Source organism: Chlorocebus sabaeus, chromosome 16, assembly GCF_047675955.1.
Source record: "Chlorocebus sabaeus isolate Y175 chromosome 16, mChlSab1.0.hap1, whole genome shotgun sequence".
NCBI lineage: Eukaryota > Metazoa > Chordata > Mammalia > Primates > Cercopithecidae > Chlorocebus > Chlorocebus sabaeus.
Window position 1 is genome coordinate 51,003,640 of NC_132919.1, and position 22,055 is coordinate 51,025,694.

The 22,055-nt window shown below is 55.4% G+C and overlaps 1 protein-coding gene and 1 pseudogene across 3 annotated transcripts in view; one reads left to right on the top strand and one right to left on the bottom strand.

Moving 5' to 3' along the window:
* Nucleotides 1-290: 290 nt before the first annotated feature.
* UNK (unk zinc finger) overlaps nt 291-22,055 on the bottom strand; it is a 42,365-nt gene continuing 20,600 nt past the window's right edge. The window contains exons 2-16 of one of the 3 annotated variants that reach the window (XM_037993462.2): nt 16,515-16,685; nt 14,215-14,391; nt 13,918-14,048; nt 13,293-13,428; nt 12,626-12,743; nt 11,058-11,142; nt 9,416-9,558; nt 8,798-8,998; nt 8,170-8,235; nt 7,565-7,739; nt 6,583-6,684; nt 6,260-6,448; nt 3,397-3,578; nt 2,541-2,798; nt 291-1,801 (exon numbers count right to left, since the gene is read on the bottom strand). In XM_037993462.2, coding sequence (XP_037849390.1) covers nt 1,646-1,801; nt 2,541-2,798; nt 3,397-3,578; nt 6,260-6,448; nt 6,583-6,684; nt 7,565-7,739; nt 8,170-8,235; nt 8,798-8,998; nt 9,416-9,558; nt 11,058-11,142; nt 12,626-12,743; nt 13,293-13,428; nt 13,918-14,048; nt 14,215-14,391; nt 16,515-16,685 — 2,290 coding nt within the window. In that variant the 3' untranslated portion in view covers nt 291-1,645. Of the gene's footprint in view, nt 1,802-2,540; nt 2,799-3,396; nt 3,579-6,259; nt 6,449-6,582; nt 6,685-7,564; nt 7,740-8,169; nt 8,236-8,797; nt 8,999-9,415; nt 9,559-11,057; nt 11,143-12,625; nt 12,744-13,292; nt 13,429-13,917; nt 14,049-14,214; nt 14,392-16,475; nt 16,686-22,055 lie in introns of all 3 variants that reach the window. The other 2 variants (XM_008011724.3, XM_008011726.3) reach the window with 2 other exon arrangements.
* On the top strand, nt 4,180-4,798 carry LOC103243031 (uncharacterized; annotated as a pseudogene).

Sequence of the window (22,055 nt, forward strand, 5' to 3'; positions counted from 1 at the left end):
CAGTCACCACTAACCACACAGCCCTAGAGTCCTAGGGCCTGGGAGGCCTCTGTGTCCAAGGCTAAGTGTCCCTGGGTCATCAACCCCTAGGCCTAGGTCAGAAAGCACTTGAACTGTTTTGGGGCCCAGTGGGTTCAGGAAGCTTCCAGGCCTCTCCAGCTGCCTTACCACACCTCAGGGGTGTGGGCACCAACTGTTTCCATGGCTGAGGCAGGGCTCCTGGCCCACCTCATAGTTCAGAGGCCCTCTTTTGGGACCCACTCCCCCTCACCCCCATGTAAACAAGCTACCACTGCAAGTTCATATTTTATTTCCAATAGGTTTGGAGCTTTGTTGATTTTTGCATTTTTGTAAAAAAGGAAAAAGTTTTCACTTAACTCATTGAAAGCCCTTTCGTGCTGAGCCCAAGGGGGAGCCTGGGCCAGGGCCAGACCCTCTCAGCCCTCTGGCTCCTACCCCAGACACCCGGTGCTGGGGTGCGGCTGCTCCCCTCCGCCCGCTCTGCCCTCCCGCCCCTGCTGCATCTCTCTCTGTACAGAACAATTTTTAAAATGGAAGCTAAGACACGATATACACTGGACAGGCACACACACACGCACACAGGCGTCCGCCCAGAACAGGGCGGGACACCAGCTGCACTCAGAGAGCACCAAGGAATGCATACGGAGCCCCTCCAGCTAGGAGGGCAGGGCCTGGGCCCCCTTGGTCCTCAGTCTGCACTCCTCCCCGCCAATTGCCCTGCTAGCTGCCAGAGAGGGGAGGGGGCAGGGAGAGCTGGGGGCAGCTGGTAGTGGTCGGGGGGGTGGGGAGGTCATAGAATGAGTGCCAGCCTGGTAGGTGGCCCTGGGGGCCAGGAGGCTCTTGTGGGGAGTCCAGGGGGAGAGGACTGAGGGTGGACCCTCAGGAACCTGAGGGCTGTAACTCCTGGGCCTTGCTCCTTGAGGAGCTTCAAGGGCCCAGGTGTTGGGAGTGGGGCTGGCCCTGCAGCACTGGCCTCCAGCCCTTACTGTTCTCCCCAGGACTATACATTTGGTAAACCTAGGAGCTAAGCCAGCTGAGACCCCCAGCACACCCCCTCAGGCCTCCAAGGCCCTCACAGCTGGGGGCCAGGCCTGCTCTGGGGGACCCACGTCTTCCACACTCCACCCTTGCCCTGGCAAGGAGGTAGGGGGAGCAGGGCCTGCCCTGAGGGCTTCTCCCCTCCCCTTAGTGCCTTCCAGTCCCACCCTTCCCTGCTCAGGCCCCAGGAAGAAGTTAAAAATAGTTAGTTCCTACATTAAAAAAGAGACAGAAACAGATTATCTGCCAAAAGGCCAGTGGGAGAAGAGGGGATGTCGTCTCTGCGGTAGGAAGGGCAGGGAGTGGGTAGGGGAGGACTGCAAAATAGTTTCTTCTTTTAAAAAGTGCTTGGTAAGTCTTTTAAAGTGTGTGTCTATATCTATGTACAGATATACACACAGACACTGTCCACACCACCACGCATACCTGCACACATACAGAAATGTATACATATACATAATCATATACATATACATACATACATACACATATATATATATATATTCATATATATATATATATATATATATACTTTAAAAAGTCCTAGGTGAGAAGATCTGGGCCAGGCTGGGCCAGGCCTGCAGGGTCACGACTGGAGGGCATGGGCCCGGCCAGGCTGGCAGATGGGGCACTCGCTGCCCTCAGCGCAGAGCTCACACAGCGCAGCATGTTGGCATGGCAGCACTGCCCGCTTCTGTTCCTGACACTTAAGGCATTTCACCGACTGCATGTGGAACACGGCCTGCAGGGAAAGGGGCATTGTCACCATCCATGGGTCTGGCCCCAAGTTGAGCAAGGAGTTCCCCTGATCCTCACTTCAGCCCCCTTGGGATGGGGAAACTGAGGCACCAAGCTCAACAGTGTGCTTCCAGACCCCTGTTGGCAGGTGAGAGAGCAGGCTGAGAGTCCACCTCTGCATGGCACGTGGCCAGGCTGCCACAACGCCCACCCCTCACAGAGGCTTCGCCTGGTCTCATTTGACCTTCTAATCCCCAAATGGGGAAAATGAGGCCCAGAAAGGGCTGAGACATGCCCAGGGCCACACCTGGGGGCCTGGATGCCTGAGAACAGAGGAAAGACAGCTCTTCCCACCATGCCACGTTGGCCCCTGGGACCCAGCAGCAGACCTGGGAAGGCAGGGGTAGCCCTGAGGTCCTGGGCCTCACTGGAAGGTCCACTGCTCCATGGAGGGTATACAGGAGGACGCATTTGGGGCCCAGGCATTTGAGCGCAGCTTGGTCATGGCTGCCCCCAGGGGTGCTGGGGGTGGCACCGATACCCCTCACCCCCAGCCTTTTCATGTTCCTCAGTGCACTCTCCTCACCCACTCCCAGCAGGCCAGCCTTTTGAGTGCTGGCCCAGTCCTGGACAGAGGCTCTCAGGAAGGAAGCCGTCCCCGGAGCAGCCTGGACCAGGTCAGAGTCCAAGCGCTGGCTGAGGCCACCGTGCACCCTACCCAGTGCTCCCCGACCTGGGCTGACCTTGTCCACTTGTTCCAGATGGGCCCGCAGCTGCTTCTGGAGGGAGTAGAGGGTGGAGAGTGAGAGTGTCTCCAGGTCAGAGAAGGCGGGCAGGGCCTGGGGCTCGGGCCCTGCGTGTAGCCGCTCCAGCTCTTCCTGGAGTTTCTTCACCTGCACCTCCAGTGCATCCCGCTGCTCCCGGGCCAGCTCGCACTCGGCACCCGCTGCACTGGCCCGCTCACCAGCCTCCTCCGCCTCTTTCTTCCAGGCATCACAAGCCTGTGGGCCCAGCATATAGTCTCATCACAATGGCCCTGCCCTGCCCCCTGTCCCCAGAGAGCAGGGGGCCACTCTGGCTGTGGGGCCTGCTGGGAAGCTGGGTTGGCTGTCTGGGAGGAGAGCAGGGAGGAGGCTGATGCTGTCTGCACAGAGGTTTCAGGACCTACAGGAGACTCTCCCCTCTGTGGCCAGGGAAAGGGACCTGGGCCTAGCACGGCAGGGGTCACAGGGTAGAGCTGGGATTCTGGCCAGCACCCATAGGGTAGCCGGCTGCAGCTGGACAGGGGGCCCATTTCAGAACCCAGAACCTTGGACTTGGAACCCTGGAGAGGCGAGGCTACTGGGAGGAGGCAGGTGGTCCTGGGACAGACTACAAGCAGCTTGCAGAGGGCATTCGAAGCCTGCAACAACAGTAACCACCCAGGGTCCTGACTGGCAAGGCAAGTCCTCCCAGGGGGAAGGAGAGCGAGCGAACAAAACTAGTTTCTGCTCTGTTCTTCAAGCCCCCGCTTTCCCCCACCCCTCGCCCGCTCTGTGAAGGAAGGTCTTGGGCTGGATGCCACCAGGTACTGGGGAAGGCCGATGTGGGGCCTGGTACCTGCTTGGCCTGCTTCCAGGACTCCTCCCACTGCTTGATGGTGCTGTTGGCTTCATCTAGCTCTTGCCGAAGTCGGGCCAGCTCAGCAGCCCCTGGCCCTGATAGGAAAGCAGGGGAAGTGCCCGGGGAGAAGCTTCCAGAGGCAAAGTGCTCCCAGATGCTGCTGTTCATCCCGTTCAGACCTGCCCCAGGGAGGGGAAGAACATGAGCTTCAGAGGGCTTTGGGCCCAGGCCTTGGCCACCCTGCCTCAGGGGTTCCCGGGACTGGCTGTCCACTGGATGGGTGTGCAAGGCTCCAGCTAGTGTCAGGCCAGAGAATTTTACAGGGACAGGAAGGCTGTGAAGGTGCAGGTGGTATGGGCGGAGTCAGACCTAACCTTGAGTGCTACCTGCTACTTGGTGCCACTCAACTTCTGAGGCCCAGCATTCTCATGTGGGAAACGGGACTCCCATCGCTGGCCTCACAGGGTAACTCAGGGGACTCAGGAAGTACTGCATGTGGGAGTAGTCCCAGACCCCTGATAGTGGCAATTTATAATTGTGGCTTCACTTTTAGGTTAGGGCCTTTTTGCAGCCTGATGTGAGGCCCAGGAAGAGATAAAGGGGAAGACAGGCCAGAGCCTCATCGGATGGCAGAGCTGGGGCAGGAAGAGCTCAGGGAGCCTTGGGGCCATCCCCCTTGTTTTACAGACGAGGACCCTGGATAAAATGTGTTACCAAGGATCACAAAAATTGTAGGTGGTAGGACCAGGACACAGAGAGGGAGTGTGGTTCCAAAGGCCTATGCTTTCCAGTCAACTATGCCGCATGCACAGCCAACCCAGCTGTGCTCTGCTCACTCGCTCAACAGATGTTTACTAACGTCAGGTCCCCTTGCTCTGGCCCCCAGGGCAGCCCCTAGCTTCTGAGAAAGACCCATATCCACTTCTGGCCTCACTCTGCGCATGTGTACTTTCTGGTGACTTCTTCCTTACTCCCTTTCCCACTAATCTACCCGGGATGTTCCAGAACCAGATTTAAGATTATTGCTCTGCTCTCTGAGCCACACAAGTGCACCTACAGAGGAGGGACTTGGTCCTGTGTGGGGACCTATGGCATGCACTGTCTGAGCCATCTGCCCCGTCCCAGAGGAAGACCTCAGGGTCACTCCACCCACATGAGACCAGCCCTGTGGCAAGCTCTCCTGTCCCACCCATCTCTCCTCCTCCCTCAGAGAAGCTCTCCTGACTCTGCTGTCCAGGTGGGCCACTCTACGATTCTCAGGAGGATCCCAATGGCTGGACACCTCTGCGTCCCACAATGGCCACAGCTGTTGGACAGCAGGGACTGTTGCACTCACGCCTGTATCAATACACCTGTGCTCAATAGTCAAAAGGTACAGGAAGGAGTGTGTGGCCAGTAAGTGGAGCTAAGTCAAGATGCCACCAGAAGCCGGGCATGGTCGCCGGGCGCGGTGGCTCAAGCCTGTAATCCCAGCACTTTGGGAGGCCGAGACGGGCGAATCACGAGGTCAGGAGATCGAGACCATCCTGGCTAACACAGTGAAACCCTGTCTCTACTAAAAAAAATACAAAAAAATAACCGGGCGAGGTGGCGGGCGCCTGTAGTCCCAGCTACTCGGGAGGCTGAGGCAGGAGAATGGCTTAAACCCGGGAGGCGGAGCTTGCAGTGAGTTGAGATCCGGCCACTGCACTCCAGCCCGGGCCACAGCGCGAGACTCCGTCTCAAAAAAAAAAAAAAAAAAAAAAAGCCGGGCATGGTGGTGGACGCCTGTGATCCCAGCTACTCAGGAGGCTGATGTGAAACAATTACCTGAGCTCAGGAGTTCCAGGCTGCAGTGAGCTACGATCACGCCACTGCACTGCACTGCACTCCAGCCTGGGTGACAGACTGAGACCTTATCTTGAGAAAAAAAAAAAAAATTCCACCCGAATATGGGGCAAGTCTGAAAAATGCAACACCAAGCACCTAAAGCTGACAGAATCAACATAACAGAGAACAACAGCCTCTTCAGCACTGGAAGGCACTGAGAAATCCACCTGCTGTTCTGGGATCAGGAATGAGATAAGGGAAGCCACCACACCCAATCAGAACTCTGAAGGGCTCAGTCCCTGGGCCTGAGCAAAAGCTGGCACTCCCGGGCAGGGAGCTCCTGGTCTCTGCAGCTACTGGGGGAGAGTGAGAGCTGCGGTGCCATGTGCTTCCCATGCTGCCCTCAGGAACATCCCGACACACACAAGAGGAGATGCACAGCCGACCCGCGGTGGCACAGGCCTCTGTGCCATTCTTCTAGCCACTAAACCTTGAAGTGCCCTCAGAAACCCCCAGTCCCTACCATTCTAATTCTGTGGGCAGCCTTCTGGGCCAGCCCTGGGCCTCCCTGGAGCCTCTGCCCAGCAGGAAGGGCACCCGGAGCCAGGGGTTAGCCTGTCTGGCTTCTCCCCCTTGGTCCCCTGTGAACCTGGCTGGTGTGAGCTAGCCTCTCGGAGCCTGGGGTGACTGGGCAGAACAGAACCATAGTTTTAAAGAGATCAGGCCCAGCCCTGGCGACTCTGAGACCCCTGTTCTCACCTGCACTGGCCTCATGCCTAGCACTTCAACCCCATTACTCCATTCAACGCTCGCAACAATGTTAGGAAGTGGATGCTGCCATTATACCCATTTCACAGCACAAGAAACTAAGGCAGAGAGGCCCAATCACTTGTCCAGGGTCACACACACAGGAGTCTCACTCTGCCTCCTGGCCCAAGGCCTCTGCCCTAACCCCAAGCCTGGCTGATATGCCGTAGACGGGGTGGCCAGAGGCACCTCCTAAAGGCCCAGGTTCCTGCCCCAGTTCTCAGTGAACCACTCCCCCTCTTACCCAAAGATCCATGTGATGCTGAGGTTCCCAAAAATGTGTTTTCCGACTGGCTCAGGTGGCCCTGGGGCTGCTGCAGGAAATGCGAGGAGATGCTGACAGGAGGGGATGGGGATGCTGAATGGAAGGAGGCAGAGCTGCCCAAGGAACCGGGGATGTTCACGGGCGCAGAGCTCTGCAGCAAGCTGCCGCCTGCAAGAGAGGCCCGGGGAGGGCGGGCTGGGTGAGGGCAGCGGAAGCCAGGCGGGCCACATGGACCAAGGGGCCTGGGCCAGGTGGGAACCCGAGGAGTCCTCCAGGCTGCCCTGCCCACCCACACCCAGTACCGATGGTGATGCTTCCTGGGTGGGGCACTGTGCTGTTATCGAAAGTCTTTTCCAGGGCGGCCACACCAAACTCATTCAGGTCCAAGTCATCCAAAGCAGACTCTAGGGACAGAGAAGAGTGGGATGTGACCTCCCGAGGGCCCATCTGACCCTGACCACCTCGTCTCCTGCCCACGCTGCATCTTCACGCCCATGCTACGCTGGGTCTGTATTCTCCCAAGCCCCTTGTATTCTCCCAAGTGCCCTTCCTTCAGCTGCTTCCTATGGCTATCCTGACTCTTGCCTTCCGATGCCGTCTGCCGGTCATGTCCAACCCAAATGCCTCTCCTTTCTGAATCCTTTGACACTTCCAGGAGGAATCATATCCCCATCCAGGGTCCCTGCCTCAGACAGGGATCTTGTCCCCTGATGTTACAACTCGAGGGTCTCAGCCCCGGGCTCAGTGGGGGTGGGCGGGTCTCTGGGCACTCAGTGGCTGGTGGATAGCAGGTGCTTGACACATGTCCACTGGGTGGGAAGTTTCCCTCTACAGGGGAGGAGCAGCACATTGTCACCTGTCTCCCCAGTGCCTGCCACAGGACCTGGCACAAAGCAGGCACCTAGAAATGAGGACTGAAAGAAAGGAGCACCGACTTCTGGCACCAGGAATTCTGAGACTGTTGTGCAGGGTGTTCACTACACAAGGGGCCACCAGGGAGATGAATGGGGACTGAATGACACATCTTGGGGTGAGACTGTACTCACCAAGGGGAAAAGGCGCCTCTTTCTGATTTGTGCGAAGGAGCTCTAAGGGCCAGTCTTGGCCCTACACCTTGGGGTCGTTTCCCCTTTAGCTTGAAGGACGCAGAGCTCCCACCCCCTGATTTTCCCAAGACAGATGTCTAAGGGGTCTGGTGTGCTGATTTGAGACCTGCTTCAGAGACTGGGGGGTCTCTGACCCCAGACCCAGTCCTGGGCCTGCAAACAGAAATGGCCTAGTTACCTATGACTGACTCTACCGTGTCGCTGGTGGGGTAGAAGGGCAGAGCGTTTGCATTCATGCCGGGGACGCTGCTGGTGCCCACTGGGCTAGGGGGGGTGGCTGCCAGGCTGGAGGTGATACTAGAAGAGATGCTTGAGGTCAGGGGGCTGCCTGCGGGGAGGATGCCCAGCATATCCTGCAACGAGAGAGGGAAAAGGAGAGGCAATGGGAGGCCTGCATATGGAGGCCAGGACGAGAGGCTGGAGACGGGCTGGGGACAAGGGAAACGGCCCGTGCCAGCTCTAGTCCGGGTGCCCCCATGCCCACATGGGCCCTGGCACACCCGACACCTTGCCGAGAGCATGGAGTTGGAGGTGCGGAGGTTGCCAGGCCCGCTCACCCCTACGATCCTGTAGCAGGGAAGAAAGAAGCAAGTACAGGGCCTGGCAGAGTGCAGGGCTCCAGGGCCTGACCCCCTACCCTCTCTGGATTTGTGGCTGGCACCCCACTTTAGTCCTGCCCTCAGCTTTCGGGGAAAGTGGTGCCTCCCACTCCCCAAAGCCTCCTGGGGGTCTGGGCCAGTCCTGTCCACAGCAGAGGGGAGGAAGGGGCTGAGAGCTCTATACCTGTTTGGGCTGAAGCAGAGGCTGCTCTTGACTCCTGGACTCTAATGAGTGGGGTTTTAATTTGGCCTGAGGGAGAAAATTCAGGGAGTGGGTGAATGTGGTGCTGGGGTGTCCCTGAGTCCATCTGACCCTGAGGCTGCAGGTAGCAGGGGGCAGACATGCAACCCCTCTTTACATGCATGCACACCCCCGCTTCTTCCTCCCCACCCCTACTCTCTTCCCCTACCCTAAGCAGGGAGCTTCCTTTCTCCTCCAGGTGACACTAGGCCTCATGTAAGCCCAGAAGGTTTCTCTCCAGGTCCAGTTAGGGACCCCTGTGTCCTGCTCCCCCAGACCCTGCCTTTCTATGAAGGCAGCTCAGGGCAGGGGAAGGACCGCACCCAGGCGGGATCCGGCTTCTCTAACCAGCTCTGCAGCCCGGGGGAGGCTGTGCAGGCTCCCCAGCCTTCCTGTCTTCAGCTGCAAATGGGCTGATACTGCTCCCTCTGTTCAGTCCTGAAGAGGCCGAGGACAATGGAGTCCTAGCTCCCAGTCATCCTCCCCATAGCTGGACCAGGACACTCCTCCAAGATTCTCTTGCCCCACGCAGGAGAAGGCTAACCTCACTGCTGCCTCCCTCATCCCTTACCTGGCATTTGAAATTTTTCAGGTACTCGGCTCCCACCTGGTCTTCCCTCTCAAAGCCGGGAGCCTTCTTATAGCTGCCAGGGGCCAGGCCAGACTCCCCGGGGAAGACAATGCCCTCCAGGTTTGGGGGCTTCCTGATGGAGCCCGGCGGGGAGCTGCAGAGGTTAGACGGGCTGCCTAGGCTGCTGTTTCTACAGAGGAGCTGTGGAGAAGGAGGGGAGGGAGGGAGTGGGCCCACGGGCACAGTGTAGGCTGGTGTGTGGCCCGTCCTCCACCCTCCTCAGAGGGAGTCTTCAAGGGGCTCAGTTCCACTTTAATCTGCCAACGAGCAGCAGCGACCACTCGGGGAGCCCGAAGCTCACGAGGGAAAGGGGAGTGACCTCAGGCTGTGTCCCTGCCACCTGTCCTACAGGCTCATCAGCACAGGCTCTGGAGACTGCCCTACCCCACCCCCGTGCCTGGGCTTTTGACGAAGAATGCTGAGATGGAAAAGACAGATCCCCCTGGCCTGAGGACAAATATCAGGATGACCTCCCAAGCCCAGGCTGAAAGGGCCTAGGAGGCAAGTGTTGGCTCTGTCAGGCATGGCGCCCACCCACTCCCCAGGATGGGCACGTACGGCACTGAGGTCAGGGGCATGCGGGCTGGAGGGGCTCACAGGCACCGAGTCTCCGGCAGCAGACGGCATGTACAGGACAGGACCCGGCTGGGTGGGACTGGACACAGCTGAGGAAGGCTGCAGGTCGTCACTTAGGGGTGGCTCTGCAAGAGTCAGGGGCAGGGGTCAGCAGGCCCGAGCCAGCTCTGTCCCTCCAAAAATGTTCCTGGGTCCCTTCCAAAGGAGACCACGAATCCCCCTGCACATAAAGGGAAGGTTCCTGCGACATCTCTAGTAATGCCATGTCTGTGCATTTACTGTGTACCAGGTACTGTGCCAGCACTTTGCAGTGATTGTGAATCTTCATGGTGACCAGAAGATACCAGTAACATGGTCTCTGTTTTATAGACAAGAAAACTGAGGCTCAGAGAGGTCAGGTAAACCCACCAAAGTGACAGAGCTGAAAAACAGAAGAGCTGGGATTTGAACGCTGATCCGCACAACTCCAAAGCCTGAATCACTTCCTTATGCTGTCTTAACCAGGCAGTCCCAATGCCCATGGCCGGGGACCACCTCCGCATCAAGAATATGCTTCTCCCTCCCAAGGCCCTCAATTTATTTTCCATTCTCATCTCAGAGATAGGGCCTGAGCCTGGAAAGAGGTTAAGGAGACCCAGGGCAGTATCTTGGGGTAGAAAGAGGTGTTAGCAGGTACAAACTAGAGCTCTGTCTCTGAGACTGGTGGCGGCCCACAGTGTTATGCTGAGGATCCACACCCACACTGTCCCACAAGGCAGCCGAAAGCCACATGTGGCTACTGAGTACCTGAAATAGGCTGGTCTGAATGGAAATATCCTGTGGGCATTAAAATGCACATCAGATCTCACAGACTTACTACAAAAAAAGGTAAAATGTCTTGATAATTTTGTATATTGAAATAACCTTTTATATTGGGCTAAATATAAATATGTTATTAAAATTAATTTAACAACATACTTTCCAATTTAAAAAATTTTTTTTTTTGACAGAGTCTCACTCTGTTGCCCAGGCTAGTGTGGTGGCATGATCTCGGCTCACTGCAACCTCCACCTCCTGGGTTCAAGTGATCCTCCTGCCTCAGCCTCCCGAGTAGCTGGGATTACAGGCATGTGTCACCATGCCCAGTTAATTTTCATATTTTGCTATTTTTGTTAACATGCTTAAAGATTTTAACTTTAAAATGACATGGGGTTTATATAATATGGGGGTTGCATCATATTCTAACTGGCTAGCTCTGCTCTAGAGGCCTGAGCAGCACTGAGCAGACAAGAGCTCCATGTTCCATTAGTGATATCTGTCATGGGTATGACATGGGTGGCTGGTGGGATTTGCCACGTCAGCTATGGAAGGCACAGTGCCTCAACCCTCCCTGGAACCATAAGTGCCCAACCAAGGGGACAATCCCTGCAGTCTCTATCTCATACTTTGGAAGCTCTAGGCCGTCAAGGCTACTTCCAGAAAGGTGGGGGAATGGAGCTTCCAGTGGGGACAAGGCCCACTGCTGGCAGGCCGGAACTCCTGTGCAGGGCGTACTGCCAGGGGCCATCCCCGGCCTGAGCCTGAGCGGGCCAGGGGAGGGAGGGGTGGGAGAGGGCACTGCCCTGGGGCAATGGGAACAGCATACGTTCTACGTGGGCAAAGGCGCAGAAGGGTCCTCGGGGACAGCTGCCCGACTGCTGCATGTCGTTGCACTTGGTGGACTTGTAGATCTGGAGGGCAGAGCAGAGGCGGGTCAGGCTCCCCTTCCTCCAGCATGGGTGGGCTGGCTTAGTCATCTCCTGCCCTGTGTCCCCGGCCCCTCCCCTCCCCTCCACTATGTCTCTCCCTACCAGCTTCTTACTCAAACTCCTGAGGCAGCCCACCACCACTCCCCACTGTCACCGACAGCCTCCCTTCTGGGGTCACAGGTCCCACCAGCCCTCCCAAAGGGATCCCCCAGTGACTCTCCACTCACGGGTATGGCCAGGGCTGTGCCTCTGAATGCGCCTCCTGGGCATTAAGAGAGCCACATCTCAGGCAGCCACCCCTGCCAATGTGACCCCTGCCAGGATACCCTGGGTTGCGACCTATACTAAGTAACCTTCCACTCTGTTGTCTGCAGCTACATAAGGTATTTTCTGTCCACGTGTCTACCTCAGGGTGTCGTGGCTTCCATGGAACACCAAGGGCAGGGACTGCAGGTGCCTCTCTGAACCCCAGACAAGACCTAGGCACACTGATATGGCCCAGGCTACTTCACTGGAAGGAGCTTATTTTTGCAATCCTTTTTTTTTTTTTTGAGATGGAGTCTTGCTCCATCACCCGGGTTGGAGTGCAGTGGTGCGATCTCACCTCACTGCAAGCTCCGCCTCCCAGGTTCACGCCATTCTCCTGTCTCAGCCTCCCGAGCAGCTGGGACTACAGGTGCCCGTCACCATACCCAGCTAACTTTTTTTGTACTTTTAGTAGAGATGGGGTTTCACTGTGTTAGCCAGGATGGTCTCGATCTCCTGACCTTGTGATCTGCCTGCCTTGGCCTCCGAAAGAGCTGGGATTACAGGCGTGAACCACCGCACCCGGCCCTTTTTTTTTTTTTTTTTGAGGGAGTCTCGCTCTGTCACCCAGGCTGGAGTGCAGTGGCGCGATCTTGGCTCACTGCAACTTCCGCCTCCCGGGTTCAAGCGATCCTCCCACCTCAGCCTCCCGAGTAGCTGGGGTTACAGGTGCTTGCCACCAAATCCGGCTAATTTTTGTATTTTTAGTAGAGATGGGGTTTCACCATGTTGCAGGTTAAGTCGTGAACTCCTGACCTCAAGTGATCCACCCACCTCGGCCTCCCAGAGTGCTGGAATTACAGGATGAGCCACCATGCTTGGCCCTATTTTTTCAATCCTGATTCACTGGATTACAAGCACCATGAGTGGTGGAAAGCCCAGAGTGGCCAGGTCACCCCACTCCATCTATACCTGCCCTGTCAGGAGGCCTGGGGGATACAGAACTGCAAGCAGAGGGCTGCTTGCTGAGTATGGGCTCAGAATAGAAGATGCCAAATTCAGCCTGCGAGGTTCCTCTAGGCACTGCCTGGGGAGAACCGGTGGCCACAAGTCCCTCTTCCAGGATGGCATCAGGATGGGTTCTGCCAACATCTCCACTGACCCTGCCTGTCTCTCCTTACTTCCCAAAGTCACCCCCCAACCCTGCTGTGGGGCCCACCTCGGGGTGGAACTGCTGCTCGGTGCGGGTGTGGCAGTACTGGCAGGCGTCTCCATTCTCACACTTGCCAGGGTCTCCCCACTCATCCCCGTGCTTGACGTTTGGACATGGAGATGACCTGGCCAACAAGAGGGTGGGGTCAGATGGAGAAAGGAGAGGGTGAGATCGGAGCCTAGCGGGTGCCACCTGGACCCAGCCTTATCGGCGTGGGCACAGAAATGGAAAAGACCAGCTGCAGAGTCAGGGCCTTGCTGGTGCCACAAGCCAAGCTCTTTCTCTGACCCAGCCTGGCCACATCACCACAAAGGATACTGTTTGATTCCCCTCGGCCAGGCCCTCCCACTAGCCCAAGTAGGGTCAGGCTGGAGCCACAACCACACTGTCCACACTGTGGCCTGGTCCTCACCCAACACATTCCCCTCAAGATCAGAAGCGGTGGGGCCTCAGAGACGGTCTGACCAGGGTCCTCATTCATGCAGGAGGTGAAGCTGGGCTCCTACTGTCCAGCCATCCTCACTATGCCCTCCCCTGGGCCCTGAGTTTGCGATCCTGTCATCCCCAGGACCAGCCTCCCCTCCTCCCAGAGAGCCACAGTGGGAGCAGCCTCTGTCTGACCCCTTCCCTGCCACTCCTCCCTCCCATGGCTGGCCTCCTGGGGCCAAAGGACCTGTATTTGTGCTTCCGGGGGCTCCGCCGCCGGTCCTTGCTGTTGTGGTAGTAGGGACAGGCATAGCCTTGGCGGCACAGCCGCGGGGGCTTCTTGCAAGGCTCCGTCTTATAGTTCCCCAGCACATAAGCAGTCTCTGCACAGGGGGCCAGAGGGCAGGGGTCAGGTGAGAGGAGCTGGAGCACCCCAAGACTAGTAGGACTGGAGTGGAGGGAAGGAGAAGCCACTGGGAAGGAGTCCAAGACAGGAGGCCCCTGCGAGATGTGAGTAGGGCCCCTCCTCCCAGGCCACAGCACAGCCCCAGGTGCAGCAAGGACGACAGATGCTGTCCGTCAGAGAGACACTCACAGCTCACAGGGTGAAAGGGCACTCTTGCAGAGCTGAAAACATTTGCATGTGCACTTATGTACGTGCCTGTGCACATGTGAAAGCCTGGGGGGATCTTGGGAACATGATGTGTCAGAGAAAACGCCCCTGGAGGTGCCTTTTGAATGGTGGATATAAGGCGGGATGTGGGCCAGGTCAGGGCTTCGGCTATAGCAGGCAGTAGGTGGCGGTGAGTCAAATCCCCAGGGCAGCTATGAGCAGGACAGGGAGGGCGCAGCCGAGGCGTGGATGCCTGTACCTTGCCACCGAGGCTCCTCGCTGAGGATCTTTTCTATCATGGCGTGGCTCGCAGCCCCAGCCGACTGGCCCTCTATGCTCCCTTCTACTGTGGTCTGGCCATTCTGCAAGGCCTCCATGGCCTGAAGCTCCCTGGGAGGAGAGGAAAGAACAGAGAGGGTGGAGAGGGGGCATGAGGGGGCAAGAACCAGAGTGCCAGCCCTCCACTGCAGTCTGAGGTACTCACCGTCATCAGCCGCCAGGCCCCTGCCCTGGACCCCAGCCTACTGCCATCAGCCCAGCCCAGCACCCAGCCCACCTGATGTCGTAGACAGGGGAGCGGAGGTCATGGGGCCCGTGGGCAAAAGCGCAGTGCAGGCCGTTTTTGGTGCAGTTGCCTTTTGAGTCTGTCTCGTGGATGCAGATTCCAGTTTTGTAGTAACGAAGGTGGTACCTGCGCTCAGTGTCTCCTGTGGTTCTGTGCAGGAATGGGCACCTGGAACATGGTAGTGGGGGACACTCAACTTTGCTGCCTGCAGCCTAGGCTTCCCTGTCTACCTCCTGCCCTTTCCCCAACTGTTTTTTTTTGTTGCTGTTTGTTTGTTTTCTTTTTTTTGAGACGGAGTCTCACTCGGCTGCCAGGCTGGAGTACAGTGGTGCGATCTTGGCTCACTGCAACTCCGACTCCCTGGTTCAAGCAATTCTCCTGCCTCAGCCTCCTGAGTAGCTGGTATTATAGGTACACGCCACCATGCTCAGCTAATTTTTGTATTTTTAGTAGAGACGGGGCTTCACCTTGCTGGCCAGGATGGTGTCGATCTCCTAACCTCATGATCCGCCTGCCTCAGCCTCCCAAAGTGCTGGAATTACAGGCGTAAGCCACCGTGCCCGGCCTTTCCCTAACTGTTGAACAGCTTTCATATATGGCCTGGAAGGTACACTAGGAAGAAGGCAATGGCAAGCCCTCCTGCGGGGTAAGAGAACTGCCCTGCTGCTGCCTGCAGCCTAAACAGGGCCCAACAGGGCCTGGCATTCCTGGGCAGGACAGACATCTGGGAGAACAAATGCTGCCCAGGCTTGGGGGCCATCAGAGAACCAAATATCTACTCAAAACCCAGGTACAGCCTTCATCCCCTGAGTGCTTCTTTAGGCTAGGGGTAGGGTCAGCAAGCCTCGGGCCTCCGTGAGAAAGAAGTGCTAGGCCAGACCAGTAGCTCACACCTGCAATCCCAGCAGGGAGGCAAGGCAGGAAGATCATTTGAGGCCAGGAATTTGAGACCAGCCTGAGCAACACAGTGAAGACATCCCCCGACCCATCTCTACAAATTAAAAATGTTTTAAATCATGGCCAGGCGCGGTGGCTCACGCCTGTAAATCCCAGCACTTGTGGGAGGCTGAGGTGGGTGGATCACCTGAGGTCAGGAGTTTGAGACCAACCTGGACAACATGGCAAAACCCCATCACTACTAAAATAAAAAAAATTAGCCGGGCATGGTGGCCTGTGCCTGTAATCGCAGCTACTTGGGAGGCTGAGGTAGAATTGCTTAAACCTAGGAGGTGGAGGTTGCAGTGAGCTGACATGGAAGTGCTGGTGGAAGCAGGTGCCCACTCCAGCCTGGCCAACAGAGCAAGACTCCATCTCAAAAAAAAAAAAAAACAAATAAATGAACGGAAGCTGGGCATAGTGGCTCATGCCTGTAATTTCCACACTTTGGGAGGCCGAGGAGGGCAGATCACCTGAGGTCAGGAGGTCGAGACTCGCCTGGCCAGCATGGTGAAACCCTGTCTCTACTAAAAATGCAAACTTAGCCAGATGTTGTGGTGCACGCCTGTAGTCCCAGCTACTTGGGAGGCTGAGGCAGGAAAATCACTTGAACCCAGGAGGCAGAGGTTTCAGTAAGCCAAGATCGCACCGCTGCACTTCAGCCTGGGCAACAGAGTGGAGTTTGAGGGTGCAGCGAGGATGGTGCCACTGCACTCCAGCCTGGGGGAAAGAGGGAGACCCTGTCTAAATAAATACAATTATACAAATTTTAAAAAAGAGGGCTGACGTAGGGAAGGTTCTATGAGACAAGCAGGGTCCGTGAATGTTCCATCAGTGACACTCCCAGGTGTGGCACCTTCCTATGTCTGTCAGTGCTGTGCCCTATTTCTCTACAGAGATTTGCAGTAAGATATTTAGGGTCAGCAAACCTGGGCACCAGTGAGGCACTCTCTCTAAACAGCCAGCTTTGGTGGGAACTGCACGGGATGTGGCAAGTGTACCTCCCGGATAGGGAGAGGGGCCCTGTGATCCCCAGGGGAGGATGAAAAAAGGCCAGGGAGCCTCCGGGGTTCAGATGTGGGCCCTTAGGCTTAGTGAAAGAAAGGCGTCTTACGTTTCCTAAAAGTGGGAAAGGGAAATGGCACCTCCCCGCAGCCCACGGCCAGGGATGGTGGGGTCTGAGCCCAGGATCGGGACATGGGCTGGGCTGCAACCAGTCCTCTGGATGGCTTCCCAGAATCTGCCCAGCCTACCCTGAGGGCATCTGACCCAGAAGGAGACATGGGGCTCCTCTAAGGACAGCCTGGGTCACTCACTCGTCGCCCTCCGGGCAGAGGCCTGTAGCCTCGTCGTACTTGGTGCAGTAGACGTCAGGGCTGTAATTGAAGGTGCCGTCCCGACGGCGGATGGACCGGCGGCGCCGCTGGTTCACGAAGTGCCAGTGGAAGCAGGTGTAGGGCCGATGCTGCGTGCATTTGTGTTGCACAAAGAGTGGGCACTGCTCCGTGCGGAATTCTTTCAGGTACCTGCAGAGAGAGCCCCACGTGGGGCAGGCCAGGAGCAGAGAATGAAATCTCTTGCTTCCCAGCAAGAAGTTAGCTGCCAAGTCCCCTGAGGGCCCTGCTCTGGGGTGCTAGTTCCACTGGGACACCAGGAGAGACCCAGAGCTGTAAGGCTACACCTCAGCTCTAGGATCCAAACCAACACCCCAGTCCCACACCAGCCTGAAAGGCAGGAACCAGAGACCACAGCGGCCTCGGCGGTCAGCTGTCTGCTGTGTTGACCAGCTGTGGCGTTAGTCAGCAGCTTGGTTCTCTGAGCCCTTTCCAAGGTTTCCCAAGTCAAACCACTAATCACAGGCAAAGGGCTGCAAACAAGAGCATGAGGCGCCTCTGCCAAACTCTACAGGCCTCTGCTACCCAGGTCCACCTGCCTGTTGTTGCAGGCCTCGCCTGTAGCATGAGCTGGGGCTGTGGGCTGAGAGGAGGAATCTGCAGATAAGCACTTAGGCTTTTCAGCTCTGAAGCTGAAAGCCCAGGTCACAAGGCATCCCTCGGGACTACTGACTCAGTAATTACCGTCCTGTCTGCCCGCCTCCGCCCAGAGACATTTCCTAGCACTACCTAGATCTGTGCTTGGGGAAAAAAACTCATACTGATGTTCTGAAGAGACCCACCCCCCCACCCCGCCCCTGCTGCTCCAGCCTGTTCTGTCCCTTCGTGTCACCTCACATGGAGTACCTGCAGCAGTCGGGCTATTTATGTCCTGGGGGCATGAAGCTGTCTCCTTTTGGCCGCCGCCTCCCAACCTTCACTGGTCTCTCTCCTCTGCCCTGCATGTGTAACATCCAAGACGCTCCCAAATCTCTTCTCCCACATCCCACCCAGTGGAAGGCCCCAGACCCACTTACCCCCTTACATCTGGGTTTTTGTTCGCTACATGTGTCCAGGTTGGGGGGTCTCCTAGACTGGACTCCCCCGCCCCTGGCCCCAGGAAGGACAAGCAGTTAGTGTAGTTCTCTTTAGTCTCTCGAGTCTAACAATGCAAGCAACAAATGACTTGGGATAGGTCATCTAACGCCATTCAGAAGGATGGTGCCAGAGGCTTGGAGACTGCAGAAAGAAGCATGAAGGGAACAAGTCGATCCAAAAGAGGGATCCTTGACCCAGGATGGGATGCAGGAAGGAGGAAGGGGGAAGCGGGGAGGACAGGTACCAGCGGATGAAGAATTTGAAGGTGTTTTCGGAACAGGAACAGTATAAGCTTAGAGACAGAGTGTGTCTGGTTCTAAGAGCTCCCAGTACCTTTGTGGATGTGCATGGAATAGGAAGGGAACAGAAACGAGAAAAGGAGAATAAGGTGAGGTGCAGGAGGCAAACTGCAAATTTCAAGGGCTTCATCTCTGGGCTCCAGGTACATCCTGAAGACCCCAGGCAGAAATCTGGAAGGCTCCCTACATCCTGAAGACCCCAGGCAGAAATCTGGAAGGCTCCCTACAGCCTGATGCTCTCCTGGTCCCTTTGGCATTTGAAGCAAAGGTTCTTCTCCTTTACTGCCTGGTTAGACAGAAAGCTGTGCCCTCCTGCTGCACACAGGCACCAAGCCTGGCACTGAGCTGGGATACCCATTCCTCAAACTGCTACAACCATCCCTCTCCTGGAAGGTACATCCTCTTCCTGACTTTTTGGACCCACAAAGAAACTACCTCAGGAGGTAACAGAAAATGGGAGAGAAGGAACTTTCCTGAAAGAAGGAAGCTGGGCCCAGAGACAGCAGCACAGAAGAGTGAGGCATGGTTAGAATGGGCAGATTAAGGACGGAACACCCAGTTAAACTGGAATCTCATATAAGCAATGAATAATATTTTAGCCTAATTATCCTAAAGAAATTATCTGTTTCTGGTCAGGCGCGGTGGCTCACACCTGTAATCCTAACACTTTGGGAAGCCGGGGCGGGCGGATCACCTGAAGTCTGGAGTTCAAGACCAGACTGGCCAAAATGGTGAAACCCGGTCTCTACTAAAAATATAAAAAAATGGCTGGGCACGGTGGCATGAGCCCATGGATGCCTGTAATCCCAGCACTTTGGGAGGCTAAGGCGGGCGGATCACAAGGTCAAGAGATCGAGACCATCCTGGCCAACCTGGTGAAACCGTCTCTACTAAAAAATACAAAAATTAGCTGGGCGTGGTGGCCTGTGCCTGTAGTCCCAGCTACTTGGGAGGCCAAGGCAGGAGAATCACTTCAGCCTGGGAGGCGGAGGTTGCAGTAAGCCGAGATCATGCCACTGCACTCCGGCCTGGCGACAGAGCGAGGCTCCATCTCAAAAAAAAAAAAATGTTACCCAGACATAGTGGCACATGCCTGTAGTCCCAGCTACTCAGGAGGCTGAGGTAGGAGAATTACTTGAACCCAGGAGGCAGAGGTTGCAGTGAGCCAAGATCGTGCCATTGCACTCCAGCCAGGGCAACAAAAGCAAAACTCCATCTCAAAAAAAACAAAAAAGAAAAGAAATTATCTGTTTCCAATGTAACTGGCATCCTGTTTTGTTTTTAAGAGACAGAGTCTTGTTATGTTGCCCAGACTGGAGTGCAGTGGCTGTTCACAGGCTCAATCATGGTATACCACAGCCTCAAACTCTTGGCCTCAAGTAATCCTCCTGCCCCAGTCTCCAGAGGAGCTGGGGTTACAGGTATGCGCCACTATGCCCAGCCAGCATCCTTTATTTGCTAAACCTGGTAGTTCTAAGAGTGACACGTGCCTGCCTGGTGTCAGTGCCTTATGAAAGCACAGGGAGGCAGGAGGAGAAACCTAGGATATGTTCACCCTGCCTCTGGGCACAGTCTGTCCTGGAGAAGGAAAGGTCCCCGAGGACAGGAGCTAGACCTGGTGAGCCTGCTGACTTGGGGCAGACATGTCCACGGTGCCACGTGCAGATGAGACTCCACAGAGGCTCTAGCTGGCAGGGCTCTCATAGATCAGGACAGACAGTGAGCTGCAGATTCCATGGTAAGCCTCTTCACTTCCATTCCCACTGCCCTGGATCAGGGACTTAGGACCTTTTCCTAAACTGACCTCTCTGTTACTGGCCTTTCTCTGTCCAGATGACACTGCATGGTGCTCAACCCTCTTCCTAGAGCCCGGATTTAACTTTTTTTTTTTCTTCTTTCTTTTTGAGACGGAGTCTCCCTCTGTTGTCCAGGCTGGAGTGCAGTGGTGTGATCTTGGCTCGCTGCAACCTCCGCCTCCCAGGTTCAAGCAATTCTCCTGCCTCAGCCTCCCGAGTAGCTGAGACTACAAGTGCATGCCACCACACCTGGCTAATTTTTTTGTATTTTTAGTAGAGACAGGGTTTCACCGTGTTAGCCAGGATGGTCTCGATCTCCTGATCTTGTGATCCGCCCGACTCAGCCTCCCAAAGTGCTGGGATTACAGGCATGAGCCCCTGTGCCGGCCAGCAAACTCCTCTTCTAAAGGACCAAATGGTAAATATTTCAGACTTTAGATTTCTTTTTTTGTTTTTTTTTTGAGACGGAGTCTCACTCTTTTGCCCAGGATGGAGTGAAGTGGCATGATCTCGGCTCACTGCAAACTCTGCCCCTGGGGTTCAAGCACCTCAGCCTCCCAAAGTGCTAGGATTACAGGCGTGAGCCACTGCACCCAGCGGACTTTAGATTTCTTTTTGAGGGGATAAGATTTTGCAAAGTTGGGGGATCCCTTTTAGGATTACAAATGTTCATCATTAATTGTGACTCTGTAACACATACATATATATTTTATATATATACACACCCAAACACACACATAAAAATTTTTCTTTCTTTAAGGCAAGGGCTCGCTCTGTTGCCCAGGCTGGAGTGCAGCGGCTCAAGCAGGGCTCACTGCAGCCTTGACCTCCTGAGCTCAAGTGATCCTCCCACCTCAGCCTCTGGAGTAGCTGGACTATAGGCGCGAGCCCCCATGCCCAGCTAAATTTTTTTGATTTTTAGTACAGACAGGTCTCGCTATGTTACCCAGGCTGGTCATGAACTCCTGAGTTCAAGTAATCCTCCCCGGTTTTGACCTCCTCAAGTGCTGGGATTACAGGTGTGAGCCACCACATCTGGCCTGTAATGAGATTTTTATGTATTTCATCTTTGAAAATGTCTTTTCACATATATAGGTATTGCTAAATGCTGATAACATTCCACAAGCACACGGGCTTGTTTTTTTTCCATTTGAGACAGTCTCACTCTGTCACCCAGGCTGGAGTGCAGTGGTGCAATCATAGCTCACTGTAGCCTCAACCTCCAGGGCTCAGGTGATCCTTCCACCTAAGCCTCCCAGGTAGCTGGGACTATAGGGGCCCGCCACCGCACCCGTCTAATTTTTTGTATTTTTAGTAGAGACAGGGTTTCACCATGGTCTCGATCTCCTGACTTTGTGATCTGCCCACCTCAGCCTCCCAAAGTGCTGGGATTACAGGTGTAAGCCACCACGCCCAGCCAAGCATATAATTTTTATTCAGGATATCCATCTCTTAGATGACAATTATAGAATTCCACTAATTTTTTTTTTTTTTTGAGACGGAGTCTCGCTCTGTTGCCCAGGCTGGAGTGCAGTCACACGATCTTGGCTCACCGCAACCTCTGCTTCCCAGGTTCAAGCGATTCTCCCTGCCTTAGCCTCCTGAGTAGCTGGGATTACAGGTACCCGCGACCACACCCGGCTAATTTTTGTATTTTTTGGTAGAGACGGGGTTTCCCCTTGTTGGCCAGGCTGGTCTTGAACTCCTGACCTCAGGTGATCCGCCGGCCTCGGCCTCCCAATGTGCTGGGATTACAGGTGTGAGCCACCATGCATGGCCAGAATTCTATTAATACTTATCTTTTAATCACTTCCAGTTGAAGATATGTCGTAAACTCAATTGTGCAGATTTTTTACTTTTATTTTTTAGATGGAATCTCACTCTGTCACCCAGGCAGGAGTGCAGCAGTGTGATCTCAGCTCACTGCAACCTCTGTCTCCCACATTCAAGCGATTCTCCTGCCTCAGCCTCCCGAGTAGCTGGAACTACAGGCATGCGCCACCACACCCGGCTAATTTTTGTATTTTTTGGTAGAGACGGGGTTTCCCCTTGTTGGCCAGGCTGGTCTTGAACTCCTGACCTCAAGTGACCTGCCTACCGCCTCCCAAAGTGCTGGGATTACAGGTGTGAGCCACCGTGCCCATCCGATGGATTTCAAAATAGAGAAATTTCCTTTGTGTTCACATTGAGATGCAAAATCCCTGATAGAACTATAGCCTGCATTTGGAACATGTGTGTAGGAATGGAGAGCTTGCCTTTGTTTTCACTTTTGACAGCACAGGAAGTATACAAGGCAGCTTAACATGACATAATGATTTAAACATTTGCTG